Below are 26,759 nucleotides of genomic sequence, written 5' to 3' on the forward strand. Positions count from 1 at the left end.
GGCCTCTGCCCGGTCGCTACCTCTGCCCGACCCCGTGTCCGGGGGGGCTGTTTTCCCACACGGCCGGCGTTCCAGCTGCGGCCCCACGCTTGGAAGGCCGGCTCCCAGCCCGGTTGGTGGTGCCTGGCGGGGACATCGGCGCGCGCGGCTCCCCACCGAGACTCCCTCCGGGACCCAAAGCGGCAGCGGGACCACCGCCGGGATGGTGCCGGGGCGGGGGCCGTGCCGCGCTGCCTTCAGGGAAGGGGAAACGTCCCGCAGCTCTCCGTGCGGGGGGGCGGCGGGGACGCGCGCTGGAGCGGGGCGTGCCTCGTGTCTCCCGAATAAACCCCAATTATTGTTATTGATTTTTTTTAACGAAGCCGAGCCCGTCTCCTGCCGCTGTTTCCGTGCGAACCGGGTCCGGCTCCCCCCTGCCTCCCACCCGGCGGGGCCGGCAGGGGGCGGGGGCCAGCCCCGCGGGCGCCCCACGCGTGTCCTGCCCGGCGCGGGGTGGCGCGCCCTGCCGCGCGGGGCCACGCCCCCTCCGTTTTGAATATTCACGAGGGGGGCGTGGCCCCGCATGCTAATCGCAGCTGCTGATCGGTGACGCGCCCTCACGCCACGCGCCGCCGCGCGCGCCCATTGGCCGGCGGCGCCCTGGTCTCACTGACAACGCGTGGGGGGCGGCCGGGGGCGCGCCAAGATGGCGGCGGGACGGCGGCGCGAGCCGGCAGCCTCCGCCTGACGGGCACGGGCCGGCACCGGCGGCGGGGGGCGGCCGCGGCCATGGAGGGCCCCGAGCTGGGCGCCGACGGCATGGACACGCTGACGGAGCTGGGCGACGAGCTCACGCTGGGCGACATCGACGGTAACGGCCGGGGGCTGCCGCAGCCCCGTGCCGCGGGGGGAGGGCGGCTCGGTGCCGTGCCCGGCCGCAGGAGGGCTGAGGGCGGGGGGCTGAGGGGAGCCGCCGCGTCCCCGCCCCGTCCCCACCCCGGGGACGGGCAGCGGGGTCGCCTCCCCCGGGGGTCCCCTCCCGGGCGGCACCGCCGGGCCCGGAGCCCCGCGGAAGCGGCCTCCGGGTGCGGCAGCCCCCGGGAGGGGCGGCGGGGGCTGGCGCAGGGCCCTCACCTCGGGCCGGGCCGGGCCAAGGAAACCGGCGGCGGGCAGAGAGGCGCGGCCCCTCCGGGCGCCGTGCGGCCTCGGGCCCGGCTGGGGCTGCGCTCCGCGGCCCTGCCTCGGCTCCGGTCGGGGGCGGGACCCCCGTGCACCGTCAGCCCGGTGTGTCCCCAGCCAGCCCCCAGCAGCCGCCCTGCGAAGCTGCGCAGCTCCCGTGCGCCAAACGCAGGCTTTAAACGGAGAGTCCGGGAGCTGGGGGTTTGCCTTCCTTGTGTTGCTGCCGAGAGAGCTCTCGTACCCCGCAGAGCGTGGGCTCAGCCCCACCGTGCAGCTAGCAGCCCCTGAAGATGCGATCCCGCGCGTGGGGGCAGAGCTGGTGGATTCCCTGGGCTCTGTAACACTGCAGCTGCCAGGCTCCGGAGCACGGGCCGAGTCTCTTCCAGGGCAGATCTCGCCTGATTTCTGTTTGTTTCCTGCTGGCGGTAGCGCCACCTGATCGCGAAATAGCAGTGCCATCAAGTGAGGGGCCGGCAAAGCACGGCGCTGGGGGAATTGGCAAGTTTATCACGGCGAGGGTTGTTTCGGGTGGTCCCAGCTGCTCCCGGTCTGGGGTGAAGACCCGCTGTGCGATACCCACCCCGCATCCATCCAAAGGCAGCCCCATCGCTGTGGCAGCGCCGTGTCCGAGTTTACCAAGGCGTCGTGTGAAGGCCGTTCAGAGTAACCACAATCTGCTTTCCCCTCCCTACCCGCGGCCGAGCGCTCGGCTGTGAGCCCCCCATCGCGTCCTTGTGTCCAGAGAAGCCACGGAGGGGCCGTGGTTCGTGGCCGGATCCTGGGGTGGGGAAGGATAAAGGAAGCGCTCAGGTGGCTTACGGGGCATAATCCCCTTACACCGGATTAAACGGGGAAGAGGAGGCTTCGGTCTCAAACGATGATCTCCTTCCCCCGTGGGGCAGTTACAGCGAGGTGGTGGAAGCCTCTCGGAGTCGGCCTGGTAACGTGCTGGGGAAGGTGGGATGGGGAGAAACTGCTGTGCAGTTGTTACAGCCCAGGGGTGAACAGGCGATATATTTAAAAATAAAAAAATAAGTGTTTTTTTTTCTGATGGCTTAGACATATGCACACATTTCTCTGCTAAAGTTCTGTGAAGCATTGTTTTCTTCAGCGTGTTTCCCCCCTCCTTTCCCATAAACTTGAAAGTGAAACAAAGTGAAGATGAACCTTTATCCACACCTCTCTGTTTCCCAGCTGGGGCTCAGTAGGGAAGGAGAGATGGGTGACGTGAAAGCACCCTGAAGGAGGCTGGGTGGGAGAACGGCTCCTACATGGAGCTGCTCGTTTTCTTCCTTCCATAGCGCTGGACTGGAACAGGGGTTGGACTAGGTGGTGACCCTCTCAATATACGAGAGGTGGCTTTACGTTCTAGTCCCTGCCAGGATCCTGAAGTCCTGGAAAATGTTGTCGGAGCGTTCTGCCTTTTGTTCTGAGTCGCTGGCCGCCTCTTGGCTCCTGCCTGGTGGTGTTAGGCTGGCGTTGTGCTGTCTCTGGAGCTTCGGAAGCACCCGCGGCTCCCTTCTGTGCGGGCACTTCTGTGTGAGTCCTGCCCCAGTGATTCATGCAATAAAAATGCACCGAGCGTTTCCCTCCTTGCAGAGATGCTGCAGTTTGTCAGCAACCAGGCGGGGGACTTCCCGGACCTGTTTTCGGATCCCTTGTGCGGCACCTTCCAGGGCGGCGGCGGCAGCACCACCACCACCAGCAGCAGTAGCGGCAGCGGGACCCTGGACCCTCCGCGCCCGTACAGCCAGGCGCCCCTGCAGCCCTTCCCACCGCCCGCCGCCTCCCCGCAGCTGCAGAGCGTCCAGGTGAAGGTGCCCCCGCAGCGCCCGGCGCCGCTGCTCCAGCCCCGGCCCCAGCTCCAGCCGCAGCTCCAGCAGCAGACGGTGATGATCGCCCCCACGTTCAGCTCCGCGCCCCAGACCAGGATCATCCAGCAGCCCGTCATTTACCAGAACACAGCCACCAGCTTCCAAGGTAGGGTTTGGGGCAGGGCAGTGCTCGCAGCACGTGCACGGCTCTTGTGTCTGCAGCAAAAGGCTTAGAGAGCCCCACAGGTATCCTTGGCCGGGGTGAGCCTGAAGATCTGTCTCCTGCAGGGTCTGGGGGGTGTTTCTTCCCCTGCATATGTGGCTTTGACTGAGTGAGCATGAGCAGCTTTCGTAAAGGAGATTGTAAATCGTCTTGTGCCACCTCTTGGTGTCCTGTGTTGTGGCCATCTCCTGTGGCTGGGTTGGACCCACCAAGACCCAAGCAGGGAGGTGCTGGTTAGGCGTGCTGTGCAACATAACAGAGGTGATGGGCCCTGAGCTGCCAGACCCGCAGGGCTTTGGCTTCGTTTTCTCTCAGCTGATGCTCTGTGCGTCCTGGGAAGCTGCTGTTCCAGGTGCAGCATCCTCTCGCAGGAGCTGGGTTCTGACCAGCCTGTGGGAAGCGTTAGACGGGCACTGCCTGTGGAGAAGCTCTGGGAAGAGGAGGAGTGAATCAGGGAGCATTTACACCCTCCAAAATCGGGACCTGGGCGTTCGCGGGCCGTTCCTGACCTCTCCCCTGCTTTGCAGTCCTCCAGCCTCAGGTGCAGAGCCTGGTGACGTCCTCACAGGTGCAGCCGGTCGCCATCCAGCAGCAGGTGCAGGCGGTGCAGGCGCAGCGTGTGCTGACGCAGGCTGCCGGCGGCACCATCCAGACGCTGGCGCCGGCCACGGTTCAGACGGTGGCTGCGCCGCAGGTCCAGCAGGTCCCGGTAAGTGCAGGGGTGAGCGGGGTGCTTCTGTGGGCACGGCCGGGACGGCCCTGCGGGGAGAAACCTCATTTAAATGAGCTTCCTTTGAGTTTTCCCTGCTTCCTTTTGTCCTGCTGCTTCTTTTTCAAGTCCAGTGCCGCTTTTTAAGAGACTGACAGTAAAGGAATGCTTTGTTTCGGTTCTTCCACCGCGGTTTATTTCACCTTTTTGGTGTTACGCCCTCATATGATTTTGTTTTAAAACACGTGTGAGGGCCAAAGCCTCGTGTTTCTGTGTCAGATAAAAGTGGTTTTGGCCAGGGGATGCTCCACATGGAAAAATTACTCTGGTTGAACCATATTAGGCTGTCTGTAACGTTCTTTATATGTGAGCACCGACAAGGTACTCGAAAAAGGAAGTGCAAGTTGGGTTTTGGCAAAATAACTGTCGTTTTCGATCTGCTTGACATCCTGCTCAGACCCTCTCGTTCTGAGGGTTTGCACCAGGTTCTGGCACGTCCTAAACCCATCCCGGCGATGCAGGGAGCGAGGTGAAAGAAATGCAGAGCGCTCCTGCTCCTTGCTCCCCCTCTGAGATGCGGTATTACAACTCTGCCATCACCTGCCTCTGAGTACCAAGCTCAGCAGAGGGACGTGTGCCTACTCGTCCCTTCATCCGCGGCTGTTTCCGCCTAGGTTCTGGTCCAGCCCCAGATCATAAAGACGGACTCCCTCGTCTTGACCACCCTGAAGGCGGATGGCAATCCCGTTATGGCTGCGGTGCAGAATCCAGCGCTCACAGCGCTCACCACTCCTATTCAGACCACAGCTCTGCAGGTACCACCCTGAACGTGTTTTCTCCTCTTCCCCTTCCTGGCGTTACTCCCTCTGGTTGGAGGAGGAGGGCTGGGTTTTAGCGTTCATCAGTGATGCGGATGGGAGGGTTTCCAAGCGCTGCTCTGGTCGTGTCCAAAGTGAGTAATACCCTGCTTCTGCCAAGGCTAAATACACAGATTGTACATTTTTTGGCAGCCTCCCATGGCCAGTAAGCACAGACCAAGGGCACATTTCTGTTTACCTTTTTGTGGAATTACAAGGAGAAGAGTATGACCCAAGAATTCCATGCGGTTTTTAACCTCTGTGGGAGACGCTGAAAGGTAACTGGCTTGGAATAGCTGTGGACCTTCTTTTCTCCCTCAGTAGCAACTAATAGCAGTGTGTTGAACATAAAAACTAATTAAACTACTCCTCAAAGGGCATTTGCACCGAGGATTCGGTGTCATTCAAGATGGCTCCTGTGCTTCAGGGCCATAACTTGTTATTCACTCGGAGAAACTTGTGCCCCCTAAGATGCTTTTATCACGGTCCTGTGCGTTCTGCAGAGATCCTTCTGTTCAAATATTTACTGCTGGAGACAGATAATCTTGCAAGTCCGGACTGAAGACTTCCACGTAACACAGTAGGCTTGTTGTGTACTTGTTGGCAGCCAGGCTAAAATGGTCAATTTGCTCGCTCTTAGGCGGCACTTCCACGGGGAGGTGAGGTTTATGTGACTGTGCCTGACAGACACGCAATCCACAAAGCGCTCTGAACACACTGAAATTTCCTGGAGATTATCCAAGGAGAGGTGGAAGACTTTAAGCTGAAACTTGACAAATAAGTGAAATGAAACTGAATTAATTTCTACTATCCCAGGTGGAAGACTATTTCAGAGTCAAAATTGTTCCTAAATTTCCCTGTGGCTACTTTATTCTCGTTTCTGTCCGTCTGACTTTTAGTGTAAATAACTCTTCCTCTCCCTAACAGCTTCTCTGATCCTGGGTGTACTTTAGAGGCCAGTTGTACCCTTCCCGATCTTGTTTTGCTAGTTTTAGTCTAAATTATTTTCTTTACTCTGACAGTCCTAGAAGCACCGCTGTGCAAGCGTTCTGGTGGGATTCATTTATTGTGGAGCACATGCTGCTTCGGTTTGGTGGAGATGCTCTGTCTACACTTAGGTGACCACGTCCAAACTCTTCACACCAGTGTGTAACGCTCGTTGCCTTGATTTCTCATCTTAAGGCATTTTTGTAGCTTAAGGTCGTTAGGGATCTACTTTTTCCTCATTTAATCTAACTCGAATTGTCTTTCTGCAGTCAGAACCTTTCTAACAGTATTGGTTCAGAGGTGGCGTTGCTTGTTGAAGGTCTAACAACTTCCTTTGTCCACGGAAGAGGTGGATTTGGAGAGGTGGGGCAGAAGGATTCGAGCAGCAGGAAAACCTTGGTCCATTTCTCTGTTTAGTTAGTGGATGAAAAGAGCATGGTATTGATGAAAGGGTGTTGGGGTGATGATATCCTTGGAGAAGAAGAGATCCTTTTACCATGGGAGGCAATGTGGGTGGTTTTTCTGGTGCTGCCATATGAGTGCTCATGTCAGCTAAAGAACATAGGGAGACACTGGTCTGCCTCTTTGTTTTTGAGCTCTGTGAACTCTTCCTGATTCTTTTTACTCATTTTGCTCTGACCATCGTAAATCTCATGTATATCAGCTAACTGCTATTGACACTTGTCCCTGTAGACCCTCGTCGGGAGCAATGGGACCATTCTGACCACGATGCCGGTGATGATGGGACAAGAAAAGGTGCCTATCAAACAAGTTCCTGGGGGTGTCAAGCAACCAGATCCACCTAAAGAAGGAGAGAGGAGAACAACTCACAACATCATTGAGAAGCGTTATCGGTCATCTATAAACGATAAGATCATTGAGCTGAAGGACCTCATTATGGGGACGGATGCCAAGGTAAAGATGTGGAACCTGGTGTCATGAATACTTGTGTCCTCAGGTGCTTGTTGCTCTTCCCAATGGAGCAGTTGGGTGCGTACTGCTGATAGTGGTGTGCGTGTGGATATTGGGATAAGACTCTTGTGGAATACTTGTGCAACGGAAAGCCTGATAATTGTATTCAGGAAAGGTCACCTGTAAAATGTTGTGCTAGCAGTACTGTTTCTTGGAAACCAGAACGAACAAACACATAAAGTACAGCTTACGTTAGGCCTAGCTTAAATAGGTCCTCTATGCAGAATATCAAAGTGAATGTCTTGATAATTCTGCTAAACCAGAACTTGCATGGTTTACATTTCATTTTCCTTGTAACTGCAGTAGGGAAGCAGGGATGAGGATTTTTTGCTTCTGTTGCTGTTTGGCTTCTGTTGCTGTTTGCTACGGTTTAAAAAAAAAAAAGAAAGGTTGAATGCTGCTATAAAATCTATACCAGTGTCTTGCACAGAGCTTTCCAACTGGATTCCAGTAGATATGGAGTTGTAAAAGCTCCTTTTCACTCAAACAATAGAAACTTTCTTGCACCACCTGTGACCTGTGTTCAGGGCTGTGCTCTTCACGTTTCCCATCTTGGCAGAACCGTGGTGTTCCTGACACCCACGTGCTCGCATGGCCTCCACAAGCATGTGCATTGGTGAAGTCACCTTCTGCTGCTGGGTGGAAGCTTTAGGTTTGACATTGGTTATGTAAAGTGGCTTCAAAGTACTTTAGGGCTGTGTTTCCAAGCTAGACTTGTCAGCCTTTTCTGGAAGTGTGTATTTTCATGGGGATGGACAAAGGACAGAGGCGGAGAGAGAACTGGTTATCTCAGTTAAACCATGCTATCTCAATTAACCATGGTTAACTGGCAGCAGCTTGCTCCGCCCCAGAAGAGAGACACTCATTCATTTCAAAGCTGTGATATTTCTGTTGGAAGTCAAGACATGAACTCTCATAATTTGAATGATTATCTGTTTCCACTCTGTCTTAAAAACAAACAAACAAAAAAAAAACCTGACAACTTGGGTCCTAAATAAAGCTCTCTCTTCTCAGAGAGAATTTAAATAAAAACTTAGAGAGATCCCAGGTATGACGACGTGAGTCCTGTTGTCCAGTCCTTGGTGTGCCTTTCAAAGTAAGATACCTTGCCATTATTTTGTTTTATTTATTTATTTTGCTGCTGCCAAGAGGTTCTCAACACCTTTTTGTTTGTACTCATGGTGTGAAGGGCTGTGGTACCCTTTTGAGCACGAGTGAGCCTTTGGAAGCTCAGAGGATGAACTGCGTTCTGCTTGTCTGAATTCCTTGCAGATGCACAAGTCTGGTGTCCTGCGAAAAGCCATTGATTACATTAAATATCTGCAACAGGCCAACCATAAACTGAGGCAGGAGAACATGGTTCTGAAGCTGGCTAACCAGAAAAACAGTAAGTTGTGGGGGCTGTGCAGGGGGGAGGCGGTCAGCAGGGATGTAGGCTGCCTCTTGCAGTTTCTTGTCATTGGCAAAAGTAGACGGGTGCAAACCGTGGTGATGGTGGCCAGTATTCCTGCAAGGGCAGAGCCAGTCTGAGCGAGGCTGGCAGGACGCAGGATCGAGAAACATGTGCATAATGCGCTCTGATTCTTGCAGAGCTGTTGAAGGGCATTGACCTAAGCAGTCTGGTTGATAATGATGCAGACCTGAAGATAGATGACTTCAACCAGAACGTTCTCCTGATGTCTCCTCCGGCCTCTGACTCGGGATCCCAGGCTGGCTTCTCTCCCTATTCCATCGATTCAGAGCCGGGAAGCCCACTGCTTGATGATGCGAAGGTACTTGTGACTAGATTCATCAAATTCAAGGTGTCTGCTTCAGGGATACATAAGGGCCAGGGTTTGAATTCTCCTAATTCTCAAGAATGGAGCCAGCAGACATCTGCCAAGCAGAGCTGTAGGTGTCAGAGATGCATTGGAAGGATGAGGAAGGTGTATGGATGTGTTTTATTTTTTTAATGATTGAGACTATTTCCTGAGCTTTATTGTCTGAACCATACTGTAGCTGCCACAAGAGCTTAGATTGGACTTTAGCTCCTGAAGATTCTCTGTGGACTCATGGTGAATGAGTCCCAGACTCATGACCCAAAACGGCCCACGGCTCTCAAGAGATGTCCTGTGATTACAGCAGGAGAACTTGAAAAAGAATGATGGCCTCAGCTGTGGGTAATGGGACTGTGAATAACCACAGTTACAGGAATCTGTTAGCTACCTTCAGCTGATGGGCTCATTTTGTGGATATCACAGAAGAACTGGGTCCTGAGGGAGACCCTCAGAAGAGAAAATGAGTCCTGGCCTAAAGCAGGGATCCAGTTAATGTAACTGGAATGACTGGGAGCAGAAGGAATGTGAAGGCACTCTGGTACTTCAGCCTTATCTTACTAAGCTAGGGCAAGCTCTGCCAGAGTTCTTACTGATCTTGGTCTTAAACAAATGTTAAAACTTGTTCTCTTTCCTTCTTCCCTACCCCTCCCTTTGCATAAGCATTTTTTTTGTTTTAAATAATACTAAGCAGTTTTTCTTCCTTTTTTCTCTCTACTACAAACTCTTTGAAGGTTAAAGATGAGCCGGACTCTCCTCCTGTGGCCCTTGGTATGGTGGACCGCTCTCGAATCCTCCTCTGTGCCCTCACGTTCCTGTGCCTCTCCTTCAATCCTCTAACCTCCCTCCTGGATGCCCGAGGAAGCCCAGAGTCTGACAGCCTCGTGCGCCATGGCTCTGGCAGGAGCATGCTGACCATTGATTCAGGTAACGAGTTAGGGTGCTATGAGCTGGGATCTCTCTGAGGCATCTTCACCTTTAGTTTGTTTTTAAGGCAACTAACTGATTCTTATAACTTAATAAGGATTGCCTGAAGAATTACTTCAGAAACGTGCTGCTGTAAGGTGTTGAAATTGGCTTGTTTCATGTGCTTACTCCAGACCATTTGCAATTTAGAGGAGCTTAGGTGCGCGTGGGAGATCCTGTAGGCATCTTGTCACTTCCCCAGCTGGTCAACGTGCTTCAGTGGTGCTTTGTAAACTTAATTAAGCCTGGAAAATGACGCTGAGGTATTGAATACCCATGGGTGGATCTGATAGCTTTCCTAGAATGTCTCACGTTAAGGTAATTTTAGAAGTGCTGACTCAGTTTTTGTAAAACAGTCTTGTAAAAGTAACAGTTGTGATTTGGTTAGGAATGTCGGGGCTTGGAGTTGATGAGGAGGTGTCGATGCAGGTGTTTTCTGATTAACATTCCACCTGTAGCATCAGGTTTTGCAAACAGAGCAATACATCCTTGTTGGTCTGGGTGAGCCTGCGCTCCTCCTGTTGCAAGGCTTTTGGTGTGCAGATCAACTTCTCACTCTCCTTTTGGGATGCCCGTTGCAGATGCCGGCGGGTGGTTTGGCTGGATGATGCCCACGCTGATCCTGTGGCTCGTGAACGGTGTGATTGTCCTGAGCGTGTTCGTGAAGCTCCTCGTGCACGGAGAGCCGGTGACCCGGCTGCACTCGAGATCGTCGGTCACGTTCTGGAGGCACCGCAAGCAGGCAGACCTGGATTTGGCACGGGTAGGGCTGACTCCTCGTTCCGCATCAAACGAGTCCTGCAGGAGGGGGCATGGGCAAATGTGACCTAAGGGGGCAGTGCCTGATACTCGCAAGAATGTGGCATTTCTGGATGGTAGCCGGCCCGATTTTCTGGGAAGTCAGTGGAACTTGTTGGTCTTGAGCAGGTTGCTGCTCTCCCTCGGCCTGAAATAGTGAGGCACGGGCATCGGGGTGGTTAGAGCCGCCTGGGTTCTGTCCTTGCGCCTTGCTGCTGCGTCTTGTGGCAGTCTTTGGAAGCAGGGTTTTGGTTCCTGTCCCGATTCTGGCAAACAGTCGGTGCTGGAGAGTGTCTTTTTTGTAACGCGGGCGTGTTTTGACGGTAGCTCAGCGGAAGCTACCAGCTGGGCTAGATCTGAAGCTGGTGTAAGCTGCCCTCGTGCTTACTGGGATTATGGTGACTTTCCTCATCTGAAGACGTTTCCCTAGCTTGCACATCAGTTTGCCTTGCTCCCAGTGCTGAGGAGGTCCCAGAGTGTGCCTGTGGTGGTGCTTTTTGTTGCCTCACCTTTGGCTGTGATGTTTGCAGGGGGATTTCGCTGCGGCAGCATCAAACCTGCAGACCTGCCTGTCGGTCCTGGGCCGGGCGCTGCCGGCTTCCCGCCTGGACCTGGCGTGCAGCCTGTCGTGGAACGTGATCCGCTACAGCCTGCAGAAGCTGGCGCTGGTGCGGTGGCTGCTGAAGAGGACCTCTCATCAGTGGCGGGCCAGGGAGGCCACGGCGGGCTCTGAGGACGAGGCCAAGACCAGCGCTCGGGATGCAGCTCTAGCCTATCACAAGCTCCACCAGCTCCACATAACAGGTAGGGACTGAGAGGACAGAGACACCAGCCTCGTTGAACTAAATGAGGAAGCTCAGGGCTGCTCCCGCAAAGAAAAGGCTCTGCAGGAGTGGCTGAAGCAACAGCAGTGTCCAGTGACATCTTCACCAGTCTGCAGAGGTGGCTTAGGGTCCGTCCCAAGCAGCAGTCGATTGAATCCACTCATTTTCTGCCGCTTGTTTCAGTCCTGTCACTTGGGAATGTGATGTGGAAGCAGGAACTGGGGTTAATTGTTTGGAAAAAAGTCAAATTTCTGAAGCTGTGCAAGGCGCAGATGGCCAGTTGGTGTTGATGCGCTCCGAAAACCTGGGCATGTGCACATGTACTGAGGAAGTGCTTGAATGTTCCTTGAGAACAGTTGTTTTTGCTGCTTCCTTGGCAAACTGATTTGTAATTATAATAGGCTACAAGCCCGTCAGAAATCCAGGTTAAACTTCCGAACTTCCTAATCTTGCTGTGTAAGTTGTAGTTATGCCACCATGGACCACAATGAAACACTCTTGTATTTAAGAGTGTCTGTGTAGATCTCTGCAGGGGTGTGGACTGCAAAGGAGTGCAGTTCTGCGATGGTGGTGAATGTAGTGAGACAAAACTTACTGTGTTGTTCTGGGGGGAAGTTTTTAGCTCTGCAGGGCGTTCTTGCAGAAGCAAAGCTGTGAATGTCACCCTTGGTATCTGTGGAGGGAAGATTATAGCCACTCTGTGGGAATGCAGACAGGTGTGGGACTTCTGGTATCAGCTGCGTTGTTATCAAGTAGCTGGTGCTCGCGTGCCTCAGTTTAACCATTCTCCTCTCTCTTCTGGTGCAGGTAAACTTCCCTCCAGCTCCGCTTACTCTGGCTTGCACATGGCCCTGTGCGCCGTGAATCTGGCCGAGTGTGCGGAAGAAAAGATCCCCCCCAGCACCATGGCCGAAATCCACCTGACGGCCGCGGTTGGCTTGAAGACCCGCTGCGGGGGCAAGCTGGGCTTCCTGGCGGTGAGTGGCCGTGTGTGCTCTTTGCCTCCAGGCAGAGCTCCAGGAAGGGCTGCGAGCTGGCTCTGCTGCAGGCACAGCGCCTCCATTAGCGCCGCCGTTCCGCAGCCTGCAGCCCTGGTCCCTGGTGGCACGTCTTTCCCTGGGTGCTGTTCTCAGCCCTCGTCTCTCCCTTCCCTAGAGCTACTTCCTGAGCCAGGCTCAGAGCCTGTGCAGCTCGGAGCGCAGCGCCATCCCCGACTCGCTGCGTTGGCTGTGCCACCCCCTGGGACAGAAGTTTTTTGTGGAGCGAAGCTGGACGGTGAAGTCTGCTGCCAAGGAGAGCCTGTACTGCACCCAGAGGAACCCTGGTGAGAGCCGCTCGTGCTCTGGCTGTGTGACCTGCGCTTTGTTTGCCCTGGGAGCCTCTGCTTCTGTGCTCTCTGGCACCCAAGCAGGTGTCTCGCTTGAGGGCGTTCTCCTGCGTGTGGGCAGGAGGGGCTGTGGAGCTGGAAGGTGTCTGGGACCGCAGGAGCTGGCTCGTCCCTGTGCGTGTTACTGGACGTGTCATTCCTGGGTGCTTGTGTCTGCTGGAGCAGAACCCAGGCGGGTTAACTGGGGGTGGTGGAGGTGCAGCTCACCTAGGGCAGCATCATCGCTCTTATACCGGGTGGCTGAAGTGGCGCAGGGGTGTTCGGCCAAGGGCTGTGCCTGTAACTAGCTGATAATTAGTAAAACCTGTCATTAAAAAGGCCTTCAGAACTCAGTCTTCAGAAGTCTTTGCAGTAATTCCCTCAGGAATTTCCCTCTACCGCTCTTCCTCTCGCTCCTAAAATGCGGTTCTTCTTTATAGCTGCCCTTGTGTGTATCAGGAGGTGTGGCTGTCACTGCAGATAAGAAAAACGGTTTGTTTTCTTTCTCTGTAGCGGATCCCATTGCACAAGTTCATCAGGCGTTCTGTGAGAACCTGCTGGAGAGAGCTGTGGATTCACTTGTGAAACCTCAGACTAGGAAAGAGGTGGTGGGCCAAGAGGAGGAGGAGCAGTGGTAAGCGCCTGTGCTGGGGACTGCTATGGGAGCTGTAGACTCTGAAAACCGAGCAGATGATTGTGAACTGAGTGCTCTGAGGCAAGCGGAGTGGTTAGTCTTTAACCAGGGCTTGACATGGCAAGCTGAACCTGACCACCACAGCTTATCAGCAGGGTGAGCTCTGCCTCTTGGTATGAAAACCTCTGAACTCACAGGTGCAGTTCTGACTCGTTACCAGCTGTAGTGGGGATTTCTGCTGCTGGCTGGTGTAGTCCTGATCGATTCTTGTACCGGGCGGCACTTTCTCTGCCGAGAGCACAATGTTCAGAGACACTAAAATTAGCATGCCCCTATCACTTGGGTTGACCAGAGCATGTGTCCAAGGCTGTAGAGAAATAAAAGCTTGGCATGTTAGAGAGTGACCCAGCTGGCTCCCCGCGTTACGCATGAGAGTGTTTTCGTAACTGAACGAAGTGCCGCGTTTACCAGCAGTGAAAAATCAGACTAACCGCTGGCAGGAGTGGGAGAGCAGATGCTGGCTGAAATTGTCGTTGGCTTCTGCCAAGCGATCTCGCCCGATGGGAAAAATGAAAATTTGCAGGGATCGGAGCAGCCCTTTGTGCTGCGCCACGTCTCCCAGAAGAGCGGGGGCAAACGCCTTAGGTGGGAAGGTTACTTATCTTCTCTGTACGTGTAAGAAAACTGTGTGCATTTAGCTTTATTTTCAATCTTGCATCTGTTTTCTAGCGTAGTTGCAGACAGTGAGCAGCAGTTCAGTCTAATTGCTTGCACAGTACAATTGCTTGTGATCACATGCTGCGGGTGGTGAGAAAAGGTAGGAGGACTCGGATGATTGACGTGGGTTGTCAGTATACTTGTGGAAGTCCTGTCTTGTCCCTGCAAGGACTGTCTTTACCTAACACAGCGAGCCGTTCTTCTCCCTCTAGGGGCAGGAGCTCAAGCTCCTCCTCTGTAGCATGTCCAAGGAAATCAGATCGTTGCCACATACGCCACTTTCTCTGACCAGCACTGTGAATGCATTGTCACTTGCATTCACATACATTTGCATATATGCAAATAGTCACTAGCAGGAGCGTCGTTCAGCCTCGTGGAGGCAGTGATTGAAAGGGAGCCTGTAATCAACTCATAACATATGTCATGTCCGTCAGCAGATGCGAGGCACTGGAGGGGATGCTGGCAGCTTCTCTTCAGTGTTTGTAGAACGTGGGGTGCAAAGTGCTAACGTGGATCATCTTTCACTTGAAAAGTGTATTACATGCTTTAATCTTCTCGGTGGGCTCAGACTAGTCCCCCCCATGACAGTGGTGCCACCGTTTTCAAGGACTTAGGGACGGGGGAGCAGGCTGTGCCCTAACTGGGGAGCAAAAGTCCAGAGCGTGCCCAGAGCGGCAGCAGCTCTGTAGCTGCGGTGAGATCCCTGCAGGCGCCTCGCCAGGATGATCTGCTGGTGGTGCTCCTTGAACTGGTCTGTGCACTTCCCCTCCCTGGGAGCTCTCTTCAGGTCCAACAGCGTTGTGTTACCTGCAGAGCTTGAAATTTCGGCCTCCGCCTGCCGGGCTTGTTTAAAAAGCTCACCGACTGCTCACAAACACCTTCAGGCTTTGGTGTCTCCTCCTTGATGTCACAGCGAAGCTCTGCCTTGCTTCTTGTTTCAGCGAGTTCTCCAGCGCGATGGAGTACCTGAAATTGCTCAACTCTTTCCTGGACTCGATGGGAAGTGGAGCACCACCCTTTGCCAGCAACTCTGTGCTCAAGTCAGCCCTGGGTAGGTCTGCCCAAACCGAAGCCCTGCCTGCTGCAGGAACTGCTGCTGATACCCGTCCCCTCCGTCCCCACCACCTCCCAAGCTCCAGGCGCGGCAGAAACGCAGTCTGGGGCGGAGTGGGGGTTTTGAGGGGATGCTCCATAAATGCAGGAAATGATGGTTGGGGGTGGCGAGTGCATATCCTTGTCGGGAGGGAAGTTGGGGGGTTTCTAGATAAGCAGGCAGGGGGAGTTCTGGCCAAGTCCTTGCTGACCAGGTGCAGTCTCAGCATCCCAACCTCCTCCCATGGTCAGATGTGGGGTGTTTGCTTGCTGCCCAGGGGCTCCATGCTCCCCCAGCACAGCAGCTGCATCCCTGTGAGGTGGGCTTGGTCTGCAGGCTCCCTCTGGCTCCGTGGTGCTGCCCTGGTGGTGGGGTCACGGGGTGCCACCCCGTTCCTCCAACCTGTGACTCTGCTTTTGTAGGCCCGGACGTGGTGTGCAGGTGGTGGTCGGCAGCAGTTGCCATGTCAATCGGCTGGCTCAGAGGGGACGACGCAGCTGTGAGGTCACATTTCACAGAAGTGGAGCGCGTGCCGAAATCCCTGGAGATGTCTGAGTGCGTGGGCTTCGTACCACTTCAAAATCCCGCTCCTTCTTCCCTAACCACCCGCTGGCACCGCAGCTGTGTGCTGGGAATGACTGGAAGGGGGCAGAATTGCTTCGTTAGAGGCGTTTTGGTTTTGCTCTAATTACACCTCACTGTCACCACCAAGATGATCAGAGGGCTGGAACACCTCTGCTATGAAGAGAGGCTGAGAGAGCTGGGGTTGCTGACCGCGGAGAACAGAAGGCTCTGGGAGGCTGTACTGCAGCCTTGCGATACTTAAGGGGGTGACAGGAAAGCTGGGGAGGGACCCTGTCAGGGTGTGTAGTGTCAGGATGGGGTAATGATTTAATAAAAGAGGGTAGATTTAGATGAGATACAAGGAAGAATTCATCCAAAGGATGGTGAGGCCCTGGCACAGGTTGCCCAGAGAAGCTGTGGGTTCCCCATCTGGAGGTGTTCAAGGCTGGGCTGGATGGGGCTTTGGGCAGCCTGGGCTGGTGGGAGGTGTCCCTGCCCATGCCAGGGGGTTGGAACTGGGTGGGCTTTAAGGTCCCTTCCAACCCAAAGCATTCTGTGAGTCTGTGAAAATCAAAGCTTGCATACTGATGGAAAAGACAGTTCCACCTTCTTGATTCAGATCGCATGAAAGCTGCTTAGACAGTTCCCTTCCATTTCTCTGCATAGCTTGAGTAGGTGAGGAACAACTTCCATCTTTTTTCTTCCTCCCTAAGAAGCTGTGATCTCTCAGCTCCTGGAGGTGGGAGGCTGGCAGCTGATGCTGGCTGTTGCTTGAGCTCAGCCCCTGGGGCTGCCCCATGGCACCACGGCACGGCACCGCTCGGAAGCAGCGCTCTTTCTCTTCCAGGAACGCCCTGGTGAAAGCCACCTTCCACCTGTGCAAAGCCATGCAGGCCTCGCTGTCGGGGAAGGCGGACGGGCAGCAGAGCTCGCTGGGTCACTGCGAGAGGGCCAGCAGCCACCTGTGGAACAGCCTGAACATGAGCAGCGGCGCCTCCAGCACCACCCTCAGCAACGTAAGGGCCAGGAGCTGCGGCACCATGTGTGCTCTGTCGCGGCTGTGAGGCTTCCCTGTGTGTCTGCATTCTCTGCTCATCCTGTGTCTGATAGGAATAAGGGGAATGCTTTCTCCCTTTCCATCCCAAGGGCATTGAATGCTTTCCCTCCCCGCTGCACGGAGGGGCAGTGCTGCAAGTACTGCATCGTTATGCTGCCAATACCTGTCACCCCTTCTGTTTGTTTGTTTTTTTGGCCACTTTGAAATTGGCCCATGGAAAACCTCCGTCTCTGTCCTCCGAGGGGAAGATGCTGACACCTGTGAGACAAGGACCTCATTATGTCAAACCCGCTCTGTTTCAAGAGCGCTTGAACCCTCTCCCGCAGAAGTGGGACTGTGCTGTGCTATTCCTGAGCGTGTGTGTTGCTTGTTTCATTTTCTCCCCAGGGTTACCGAAAGCTGGAGCCTTCCTGTGCGGCATACGGGGGACGGTTCTGGTCCCTTCTGTCGCTCCTGGGTGGCAGCTGTAGTGCATTGTAGTTGCATTGCATGTGACGGCAGTAACTGTGCAATGTTTCTGCAGTGCAGTACAGAGGCACTCTCCACTTCCACGGCACAGGTAGAGTCTCCCAAGGGCAACCAGAATAGCGAGCGGTGCTAGGGGGCAGCAACAGCTGGGGAAAAGGGATTTGGGTGGGTGGGAGGCACTGCTGTCCTCCGTGGGCTGCGCTAAGCCGTGTGTCTGCCCCCTGGCTCTCGCAGGTGATCCAGCTGCTGGCCTGCGACCTGCTGCTGTCCCTCCGCACCAGCCTGTGGCAGAAGCAGGCGAGCAGCAGCCAGGCTCTGGGCGAGACCTACCACGCCTCGGCCTCCGAGCTCACTGGCTTCCAGCGGGACCTCGGCAGCCTGCGCAAGCTGGCCCACGGCTTCAGGCCCGCGTACCGCAAGGTGAGGCTTCGTCCCTCGCCCCTGCTTTCAGCCAGGGGGTTCCGCAGCATCCTGCCCCTCACCACCTTCCCCTTTCCTCCAGGTCTTCCTCCACGAGGCCACCGTGCGCCTGATGGCGGGGGCCAGCCCCACGCGCACCCACCAGCTGCTGGAGCACAGCCTCAGGCGCCGCACGCCCCAGAGCAGCAAGCAAGGTCAGCCCCGGGGCTGGGAGCTGCAGGGCTGCTCATGTCAGCCATGGCCGGCAGGGCCAGGTGTCGCGGCAGCGCCTCTGCTAGCTTTTTGTCTCCTCTTTGTGCTTAGGTGAGCTGGACGCGCTGCCGGGGCAGAGGGAGCGCGCCACGGCCATCCTGCTGGCCTGCCGCCACCTCCCGCTCTCCTTCCTCTCGTCGCCTGGCCAGCGCGCCGTGCTGCTGGCCGAGGCCGCGCGCACCCTGGAGAAGGTGGGGGACAAGCGCTCGTGCAACGACTGCCAGCAGATGATCGTCAAGCTCAGCGGGGGCACGGCCATCGCCGCCTCCTAACACCTTGCCAGCCCCCAGCCCGGACTTCTCTGAGTTGAAGAATGAATTGGGGGATAAAGAGCGGGGAAAAAAAGGGAGGGGGGGCAGAAAAAAAAAAAGCAGTGCTAGGTTAGGGCAGTGCCAGTGGGATCAAGCTGGGGTGGGAGCAGGAGGGCATTTTTTTTTTTTTAATCTTGCCCCAGGTGCAGCTTTATTCGCATTTGCGCTTGCCTGGGGTGCCACAGCAGGGCTGGGGCTGGCAGCAGCTTGGTGGCGGTGCTGGGGGCTGTGCCGGGGTCGTGTCCCCCTCCTCGTGCTGTGTGCGTGGGGACCTGGCACCCAGCTGAGCCCCCTGGCCCCAACCCCGCTGGTGTGCTCCAGGAGCATCGCCTGGGGCCAGCGCTGCCTGGCGGATTTCTGTACTGTTTTTATATCGCTTTTTTCTTTTTTTTATAGGAGTGTTTGTGATTTTACCAAATGTAGGGAACGATGCAGCAGCAGTCCCCATTTTTGGCAGGGGCTGGGTCTGCGGCCAGCTGTGACAAGCAGTGCGCTGCTTAGGGCCCCCTGGGGCCTGGAGCTGGATGGGGGCCGATGAAATGAGCTCTGCTCACCCCCCGAGGTGTCTGCGTGCCTTTTTGTTGATGCGGATTGAACTTTTAGAAATGGTTTATTTTATTCAATTCCCCATCCCCTGTGGCTCCTTCCCCCCGCCCCCTACCCAGCAGCCTGGGACCCACGGCTGGGGCTGGGTGGCTGAAGCCATTTTCCCACCTGCGAATAGGAAATCTGCCTTCGGCAGGCGTGCAGCACCCTTTCCCCCTGCGCGTCCCTGCTCGAGGAATATTTCCCCCCAGGGCATGCTGCAGTGTGCCCCCCAAGTGGGGGGAGCGTGCAGCGCTGCCCTCCCTCCCCATTCACCTAGGGCACCCCGCTTTGTCCCTGTGAAACCCAGCCTGTGGTTTCCCTCTCCGTGCTCCTGCTGAGGGGAGGATTGTGTCCTCCTGCTCCTCTTCATCTTCCTGGTCTTTTTTTATTATTATTATTATTTTAACTAAAACACAGCAGCTCTTCACCTGTAGCGACCTCCCCCCCTTATTTCCTCGTGCCCCGGGTCTCCCTTCACCTGGGGTGGTTTTGTACTTCGGTAACCGGCACAGAGAAGCTGAGGAAAAGAGATGTCCTCGGCCTTCCTCTTGTCCCTTACGCATGAGTGGGGCCAGGGGGCTGCCCAGCACTTTCCCCCCGCTCCGGGGGCCTTTTTGCCCTGTTTTTCTACTCTTTCCAAACTCGCTGCCCGTCTGTCCCTACGGTTTTTTATATGTGTGTGTATATACTGTAGCTCGGTGTTTGCAGGCGGGAGGGATGCAAAGGAAGCCTGTTCCTCCACCTGGAGCCCAGAGCGGCGAGAGGTGCGGCGGGCGGGCTCCCAGCTCTGGGCCCCCTGAATAAAGTCAAGTGTCACCACCTGGTCCCCTGTGCCCCGCTCCTGTCCGCCGCCGCTGAGCCACGCAGAAGCCGTACACCTCAACGTGTTTATTACCAAGGGGGAGGCTGGGGCCGTGGGGAAGGGGAGGACGCGAGGCTGCTCGGTGTCCGTGGGCAGCACCGTGCCGCTGCGTGAAGTCCATTGCCCGTCCTCGTGGTGGGCTGAGACCGGCTGCAACTCATCACCTCCTCGCGGGCTGCTGTCAGACGGTGACCTCGGTCTTGCTGTTGGTGGCGAGGTGCCGTGAGGTCTGCCCATACAGCGGGGTGGCGGGGCCCGGCCGGCGGGGGCCACGCTGAGGGCCCCCCTCCCAGCCCCCCCGATGGCTTAGGGGGGCCCTTGGTCTTCGTGGCCCCCAGCGGGGGGCAGCCCTCGGGCAGCACCGGCCCCTCGGCGTGTGGGAAGGGCAGGGTGCTGGGGGGGAGGCACCTCCGGCCCCCCGAAATGCCTGTAGAAATCCTCGGGGATGCTCTCTGTGGGGACAGGGACGTAGGTGACACCCCCTCCTGTGGCATGGGGGGGGGTTTTCCTGGGTGCTGTCCCCTTCTGTCCATGCCCCCACACCCCCGTCCCCACTCACCTCCAGCCGTGAGCGTGGCGTAGGCGCTGTAGCCGGGAGCCGTGGGGGGCAGGCTGCCCGCCAGCGGCAGGTGCTTGCCGTGGCTGTGGGGCCGCCCCAGCGGGGGGACGCTGGCACTGGCCACCGCGTTGTTCAGGGGCAGCTTGTCTGGGGGCAGAGCCAAGGTGGGGGGCTCAGGGGCACTCAGAGCCCCTCATGCTGCCCCCCCCAGTGCCCGTTTCCCCAGTGGGGAGCAGGCACCCACCCGCCCAGCGGCACCTCAGCACCGGGGGGATGTTCGGGGAAGGGGCCGGGGGTGGCGGGGCCTTACCTGCGCTGCTCCTGGGGGACCCCCGGGTGAGCCCCTCGCCCAGCTGCACCTGCACGCTGCCCATGAGGCCGTCGATGTACTCGGAGGGGCCGTGGCCCGGCTGCTTCAGCAGGTCGGTGAGCGTCCTGGGAAGGGGCAGAGGGACGTCAGGCGATGCCCTGCTGTCTGTGTCCTCCCTCCCGTCCCGGTGTCCCCTCTGCCTGTCCCACACCGCGTGCAGCAGGGACAGGTGGCGGGCCCTGCACCGGGGTCATTTCAAAGCGGGGAAGACCCCGAGGAAGGGGTGGGAGGGATGCTCGTGCTGCTGTGGGGAGGAGGCTGGACAGGTGGCTTCGGCGCACGTGCTGCCATTCGCAACGCCCTCCTGGTACGCGATAGCATTAAACATTGAACGCCATTGCATAAGGTGCAGCGCTCTCCTGTTCAGCATTCGCGCCCAGGGACGCTGCAGTGACGCCGTGGCACGCCGGCCGTCCCAGAACAGGGCACACGCAGCGTAGGGTAGGAAACCACGCTCCTGTGTGTGCGGGAGAACCCCCCCGCCTGGTGCTGCATCGGTGGGGGGGGGTCCCCGGGCCCAACCTTGAGCAAAACCCCGTCCACGCCTGTCCCAGGCTGCCGCCCCGTGCCTCCTCCTGCCCCCGGTGGCCCAAGCCCCAGGGGAGCACTGGGCCCAGCTCTGGGCTCCCAGTACAGAGATGCATACGTGCTGGGAAGAGCCCAACAGAGGGCCACCAGGCTGAGGAAGGGACTGGGGCACCTCTCCTGTGAGGAGTGGCTGAGAGCTGGGACTGTTCAGCCTGAGGAAGAGGAGGCTCAGGGGGGATTTATCCATGTCTACAGGTACCTGAAGGGAGGGTGCAAAGAGGACAGAGCTGGGCTCTTGTCAGCGGCAGGACAAGAGGCACTGGGCACAAGCTGGAACACAGGAGGTTCCCTCTGAACATCTGGAAGCACTTCTTCACTGTGTGGGTGGCCAACCCAGAGAGGCTGGGGACTCTCCCTGCTTGGGGATCTCCAAAAGCCACCGGGACATGGTCCTGGGCAGCCTGCTCCGGGTGGCCCTGCTGGAGCAGGGGGCCTCCAGCAATGCCTGCCCACCTCAGCTGGGACCTGAGCCTATGTCAGTGCTGGTCTTTGCACAGAGACGTCTCTACCCCATAACTCACCTCTTCCTAAAGCCCCAACTGCAATCCACCCCGCTCTCCACATGCCCCCACATCACAAGCAGTGCTTTAACTGAGCCAAACCACCATGGCCCCACACATCTTCCAGAGACCTGCTGGAGCTCCTGGCCCCCAGCCCTGCCCCAGCCCTGCTCCCCTGCCCACGGGGCCATCCCGGAGCAGCTCTGGGAGCCCGGGGCTCGTGCTGGGCAGGGCACGGGGCCAGCAGCTCCCGTGGGGCCGGGGGCAAAGGCTGTCACGGGCGGGAGCTGCCGCGCTGTCAGCCGCTGCCTCCCTGGTGCCCGCTCACCGCCCCCTTCCCCCACGTGTCCCCGGAGGCCGCCGCTCGCCGGGCTTGTTTCACCAGGAGGTCCGATGCGATTTGACCTATTTCTTTTTTTCTTTTTTTTTTTTTTTTTTCCTCGGGTCTATTTACCAAGCTCGAGCAGTGCTTTAGCTGCGACTTTTCCTCTCCAGATAAATCCATCAGTGCTCTTTTCCACACGCCTGCCCCCGGCCGCAGTCACCCGGACAATAACGGCGAGAGCGGCTCTGTCCCTGTCCCCAAGCCATGCACGCGAGGTGCCCCTGGGGGAGGATGGGTGCCAAGGTGCCTCTGGCTCACCAGATGTGTTTTTTGGGGGGGTGCAAGCTCTTGGGGAGGGCTGGGGAAGGTCAGGTTGCATTAACTTAGCTTATCCAAAGGTCTGTGGCTGTGAGATGGCTCCGGGGTGCGGAGCAAGGTGGGGAACGTGGGGGACATCAGCGGATCAGCTTTAAACCTGCGCTGTATATCTGCAATAAAACGTCAAGGAGCCGTGCCCCTCGCCCAGACCGGTGAGGTCTCCATCCCCCACCGTGGCCATGGATGCTGGGCACACGAGGCCACACGGGTGGGTTGGTTTTGGACAGCCCCAGGCAGCCCGGCTTGCAGGAACCCAGCCTCTCCGAGAGGACCTGGCCAACGGGCACCACCAACATCCCAAAACCAGCCCGGTGTGAGCCCCAGGAGCAAGCAATGAGGAAAGTCCTGGAGCCGTGGGGAAGATGAGGAGGCAGCAACAGCTCCCCGGCAGGAGCCAGCAGACTGCGCTCAGTGCCCCCGAGCACCGCGGGAAGCCACCAGAGCAGGAAACAGAGGTGGTCCCCAACCCTCAGCACGGGGGATGAGCAGCTCTTGGACCCCCGCAAACAGGAGCCAGGGGTCCAAGCCCCACACCTGGAAAGCGCAATGGGGCTGTGGCTGCAAGCCCTGGGCAGGGGGACCATGAGATGCCAGAGGAAGCAGCAGCACAGCCAGCGGTGGAGTGGTGACAGAGTGACAGTGCAGTGGCATTGCCCCCATCTGGACGTGGCCCTGGCCGCACGTGTGCCGTGCATGGGCAGGTCACACGTGGGTGGGGGTGGGGACGGGGTCGCTTTGCTCTCGTCCCCCGCAGCGCTGGGGCGGCAGGTGGCAGCTCACCGGCTGCCTGCAAACACCTTTTCTGGGTCTTCGCTGTGCCTGCTGCCGTGGGCATCACCCAGAGAGGAACACCCATCGGGGTCAGGTGCAGAACAAGGACTGGAATTTGGGACCCTGAAAGGAAGGGGACACCCAGCTGCTTCCTCTCCTTCCCCTGCAGGGTCCCCAGACCTCTCGCCCGTAGATGTAGGGGGGATGTCCTCCTGTGGTGGATACAAACAGATCCCCCTGCCCTGAAAGGACCCCACATCCTTGGAGATCGGGGGCCTGAAGAAAAACACGGGCAGGTGTTCCTGACTCAGACAGGGCCTGGGCACGCTGCGCGAGCATGGGGACGGCTGCCAAGCGAGAGCCGAGCAGGAAGGAGCACGCCTGGTGGGAGCCGCCATACGGACCTGCGGGAGGCGCGGGGACGGGGGGATGAGGTGGCCGCAGCGTTTTGGGTGCCTGAACCTCTTGCTGGACCGGCCATGAAAGCAGGAGGAGACGCCGTGCTCAAGGCAGACCGTGTTGAGCCAGAGCCATCCTGGGGCACCGGGGAGTGCCCTCTGGGAGCGGTAAACCATGGGCGGGATGGCAGGACGGATGGGAACGGAAACCAGAGCGGCTGTGCAACAGGGAGCTGGCCCGAGGCCACGCTGCAGCTCCCGAGGAGCAAATGAGAAGCTCCAACCTGCGGCACCGGGCAGGACGCGAGGTCGCACTGCCCATGCGCCGGGGTGAGGCGGATGGAAATAGCTGGGGCTGGGACACGGCGTGGTGCACGGCCCGGCTGCGCACACCGCGACAGAGGGGTCGGTGCCCCCACGGCACTGCCCTGCCCTGGGCCACCCAGCTGGGGGCTTCTGGCAGTGGCAGGCTCCTGGTTTTGTCCCAAAAAGGCACCTGAGGGAAGCTTGCCTTCTCCTGCTCCATATGGTAGTGTCCCAAAAAGCAGCTTCAGGGAAAAAGGGATGTGCTGGGCAATGAGCTGCGCATTTGGAAGCGCGGGCCCACGTGAAGGCGAAGTGTGCTCATGGGGAGCGGGGTGAATCGCTGCCCTGCTCCTTGGGAAGGCTCAGCCGTGCAGGAGAGAAAGAGGAGGGGAACACGGAGATGTGCGGCCTTGGTAGCATGGTGCCGAGGCCACCAGCAGAAAACAAATCCCCTCGGCGGCCGGTGGGGTGAGAGGGGCAGGAGACAGAGCTGGGGTCAGGTCTGGGCACCCTGGGGCTGCCCGTCCCCAAGCACAGCACCCCCTTCCCAGGGAGGGGAGGAGCAGGGAGGCTGGCGGAGGCCGTATCGATCCTGTCAGGGTGCCAGCGCTTCCTCAGATGACGCGGGAGGGGGACATGGGCACACAGAGACGCTGGGCTGGGCTCCCTGCCAAGTGCGTGGGGGGGCACTGCATGCATCCCCCCAAAAAACTGCAGGAAGGCCCAGGGAGCCCCATTCCCATTCTGTCCCATGGCCAGCCTCCTCCAAGCACGGGGTGCAGACACTGCTCAGCACAGCCTGGGGACGGGGCGCAGCAGGGGATGCGGCACCCAGCCCCACATGGGCACCCCATGGGAAGGTCCCGGAGAGGGGGGATGCAGCCAGAGCAGCTCCCACATCGTCCTGGTAAAATTATTTCCCCGGGCCCTGCCTGCTCCTATTATTATTAATTTTAAGCTGAGATCCCTGAAGAAAATGGCACAGAAACGGGTTTATTGCCAGGCTCGATGTCCTCGCTGGGAAGACCTTGCCGATCAGCAAGGCGCGGGGCTGCGGCTCGACGCCCCGGCCCCTTGCCCTGCCCCTGCCAGCACAGAGCCCAGCCCCTCTGTGTGTCCGTGTGTCCGTGTCCGTGTGTCCGTGTCCGTGTGTCCGTGTCCCCAAACGCGTGTGCATCGCGTGTGCTGGGGGGAGGACGAGGAGGGACAGCTCTGAGTCAGAGCCGCAGGGGCAGGGCTGCGCCCGGGAGGCTGGAGCTGCCGTCAGCCGCTGAGAAGTGTTAAACTCATTTAGTGTGATCGTTAGGGGGAAAAGAAGTGAAAGGGAAAAAAATAAAAGAAAAGGAGGGAGAGAAACAGCTTCCTAAGAGGAGCTGCGGGAACGTAACACCGAGGGGGAAGCAGGGCAGAGGAGCCGCAGCCACTGTCCCTGTCCCTCCCCACCAAGCCAGCCACGCTGCCCCACACACCAGGATTTGGGGCAGAAACGGGACCAGCAGCATTTGCCTGGAGCCACAGCTCTCAGGGGAGCCCGAAAGGAGATGAAAAGCGAGGGGCTGGAGCCAGGGGGCGAGGGGCTGCTGCCCAACGTCCCATTGGTGTCCCCTGGGTGAGCAGCCCGTGTCCCCATGGTGGGGGTGACGTCCCACCGCGGTGCCACGCACACACACACCCATGCACACACGCACCCCGAGGGGGTGCAGGGACATGCCAGGAGCCACGGTGATTAGGGGAGATTTTGGGGGTGACACCGAGCGGGGGGGGCCGTGCCCCGTTACCTGGAGACGGTCATCTCCGTCTGGGGGCCCTGCGCCTTCTCCAGGCCCAGCTTGGTGAAGATGCCCACCAGCACCATGACGGCCACCACGCCGCAGATGATGTAGACGATCATGTTGGTCCTGTCCCGCGCGGGGTCCTCGGGGGGGCTCGTCCACCCGTGCGGGGGGCTGGCCCGTGTTCACCCAGTTGGGGGTGTCGTAGTTGGAGCAGCCGCTCTGGTCCAGCCGCCCGGGCTTGAACTGGCAGCAGAAGCGGTACCCGCAGGTCCCGCAGCAGTACTGGTAGATGCCGGCGTTGCAGTTGAACGGCGGGTCCCACTGCCCCATCACGTCGTAGTAGCCCCGGCAGCGGTCCCCTCCCGGGCTGGGCTCGGTGGGCGCGGGGGCCACGTCCTCCACCGCCGGTGCCTGGCTCCCGTTGCTGCCTCTTTCCCCGGGCCCCCCCCGGGCTGGGCTCAGCGCCCCACGCCCGGCCGGGCTCCAGCAGCACCAGGCAGCAGATGCCCACCACGTAGCTCCGCTCCAGCCGCCCGCGGCTCCGGGGGGCCATCTCCCACCCCCTGCCCGAGCCCTTCTCCGTGTGTCCCCCCCCCCGGGGGTTACAGCCGCTCGCCCGCCCCGCGAGGGCCCCCCCCGGAGCAGCCCCATGGCTGCGGAGATGCCCCCGAGGAGAAGACGAGAGGGCTGGGGAGGGGGAAGGAAAAAAAGGGGGGAAAAAAAAAAAAAAGGAAAAAGGGGAGGGGAAGCAAAGTGCGAGGGGACGGACCCCGCTTCTCGTCCCCCGAAAAAACGGGCCAAGGGGGTTCAGGGCAGGAGCCGAGGCTGGCGGCGGGGCAGAGCCCCCGGGTGCCCCCGGCCGGGGCGGGGATGCGGAGCGAGGCGGCCGGGCGGGCTGGGGGCTCCGGGCGACCCCATCCCCGCCTCTGCCCCTTGCTGCCGGCACCGAGCTCCGGCGAGGAGAGAGGGGAGGGCGAAGACAGGCAAAAAAAATAAAAATAAAAAAAAAATCGGAAAAGCAGCAAAAAGCCGCGGCACCGGGAAAGGAGGGGAGGAGGAGGAGAAGGAAAGGAGGGGGGGAGGAGGAGGGAAGGGGGGCGGCGGAGCGGGCAGGGCTCGGGGCTGGGTGGCGGCTCGCCGAGGAAACCGGAGAAGCTCCTTCACCAGTCCTCTGCCGCCCGCCCCGGGCCCTGGCCCGCCGCCACCGGGCGGCAGGCACCGAGCGGCCCGCCCCGTCGGGCGGGGACCACGCGTGGCAGCCGCCCCACGCCGCCCGCCGGCCCCCGCGCTCCTCCCGCCCCGGGCATTGCCGGGGGGCGTCCCCCCAAAATAAAA

At 58.5% G+C, this 26,759-nt stretch overlaps 2 protein-coding genes across 3 annotated transcripts; one reads left to right on the top strand and one right to left on the bottom strand.

Moving 5' to 3' along the window:
- Nucleotides 1–647: 647 nt before the first annotated feature.
- LOC118156908 (sterol regulatory element-binding protein 2-like) lies at nt 648–19,131 on the top strand. 2 transcript variants are annotated; one of them, XM_035311127.1, is made up of 19 exons: nt 648–850; nt 2,758–3,138; nt 3,723–3,904; nt 4,579–4,719; nt 6,442–6,663; nt 7,993–8,107; nt 8,359–8,492; nt 9,269–9,461; nt 10,082–10,263; nt 10,829–11,102; nt 11,930–12,099; nt 12,278–12,446; nt 13,002–13,122; nt 14,781–14,890; nt 15,355–15,487; nt 16,344–16,512; nt 17,256–17,441; nt 17,524–17,635; nt 17,745–19,131. In XM_035311127.1, exons 1-19 carry the CDS (start codon nt 769–771, stop codon nt 17,963–17,965), a joined length of 3,297 nt encoding a protein of 1,098 aa, XP_035167018.1. In that variant the 5' UTR covers nt 648–768; the 3' UTR covers nt 17,966–19,131. The 2 variants fall into 2 exon arrangements, with proteins under 2 accessions (XP_035167018.1, XP_035167017.1); XM_035311126.1 differs by having other exon boundaries at nt 649–850; nt 8,311–8,492.
- Nucleotides 19,132–19,538: 407 nt separating this feature from the next.
- Nucleotides 19,539–26,051, bottom strand: LOC118156909 (protein shisa-8-like). The gene is given in 8 exon segments (XM_035311128.1): nt 19,539–19,753; nt 19,755–19,855; nt 19,857–19,906; nt 20,014–20,160; nt 20,324–20,448; nt 25,428–25,561; nt 25,563–25,853; nt 25,855–26,051. Coding segments are annotated over 8 exon segments (1,089 nt in total). The 5' UTR covers nt 25,978–26,051; the 3' UTR covers nt 19,539–19,635.
- Nucleotides 26,052–26,759: the final 708 nt, after the last annotated feature.

Source organism: Oxyura jamaicensis (assembly GCF_011077185.1).
Source record: "Oxyura jamaicensis isolate SHBP4307 breed ruddy duck chromosome 1 unlocalized genomic scaffold, BPBGC_Ojam_1.0 oxy1_random_OJ106547, whole genome shotgun sequence".
NCBI classification, from domain to species: Eukaryota; Metazoa; Chordata; class Aves; order Anseriformes; family Anatidae; genus Oxyura; species Oxyura jamaicensis.

Coding starts and splice junctions, on each gene's coding strand:
- LOC118156908 (XM_035311126.1), top strand. CDS start 769: ATGGAGGGCCCCGAGCTGGGCGCCGACGGCATGGACACGCTGACGGAG. Junction 3,139..3,722: donor CACAGCCACCAGCTTCCAAG/GTAGGGTTTGGG, acceptor CCTGCTTTGCAG/TCCTCCAGCCTCAGGTGCAG. Junction 13,123..14,780: donor CAAGAGGAGGAGGAGCAGTG/GTAAGCGCCTGT, acceptor TTCTTGTTTCAG/CGAGTTCTCCAGCGCGATGG.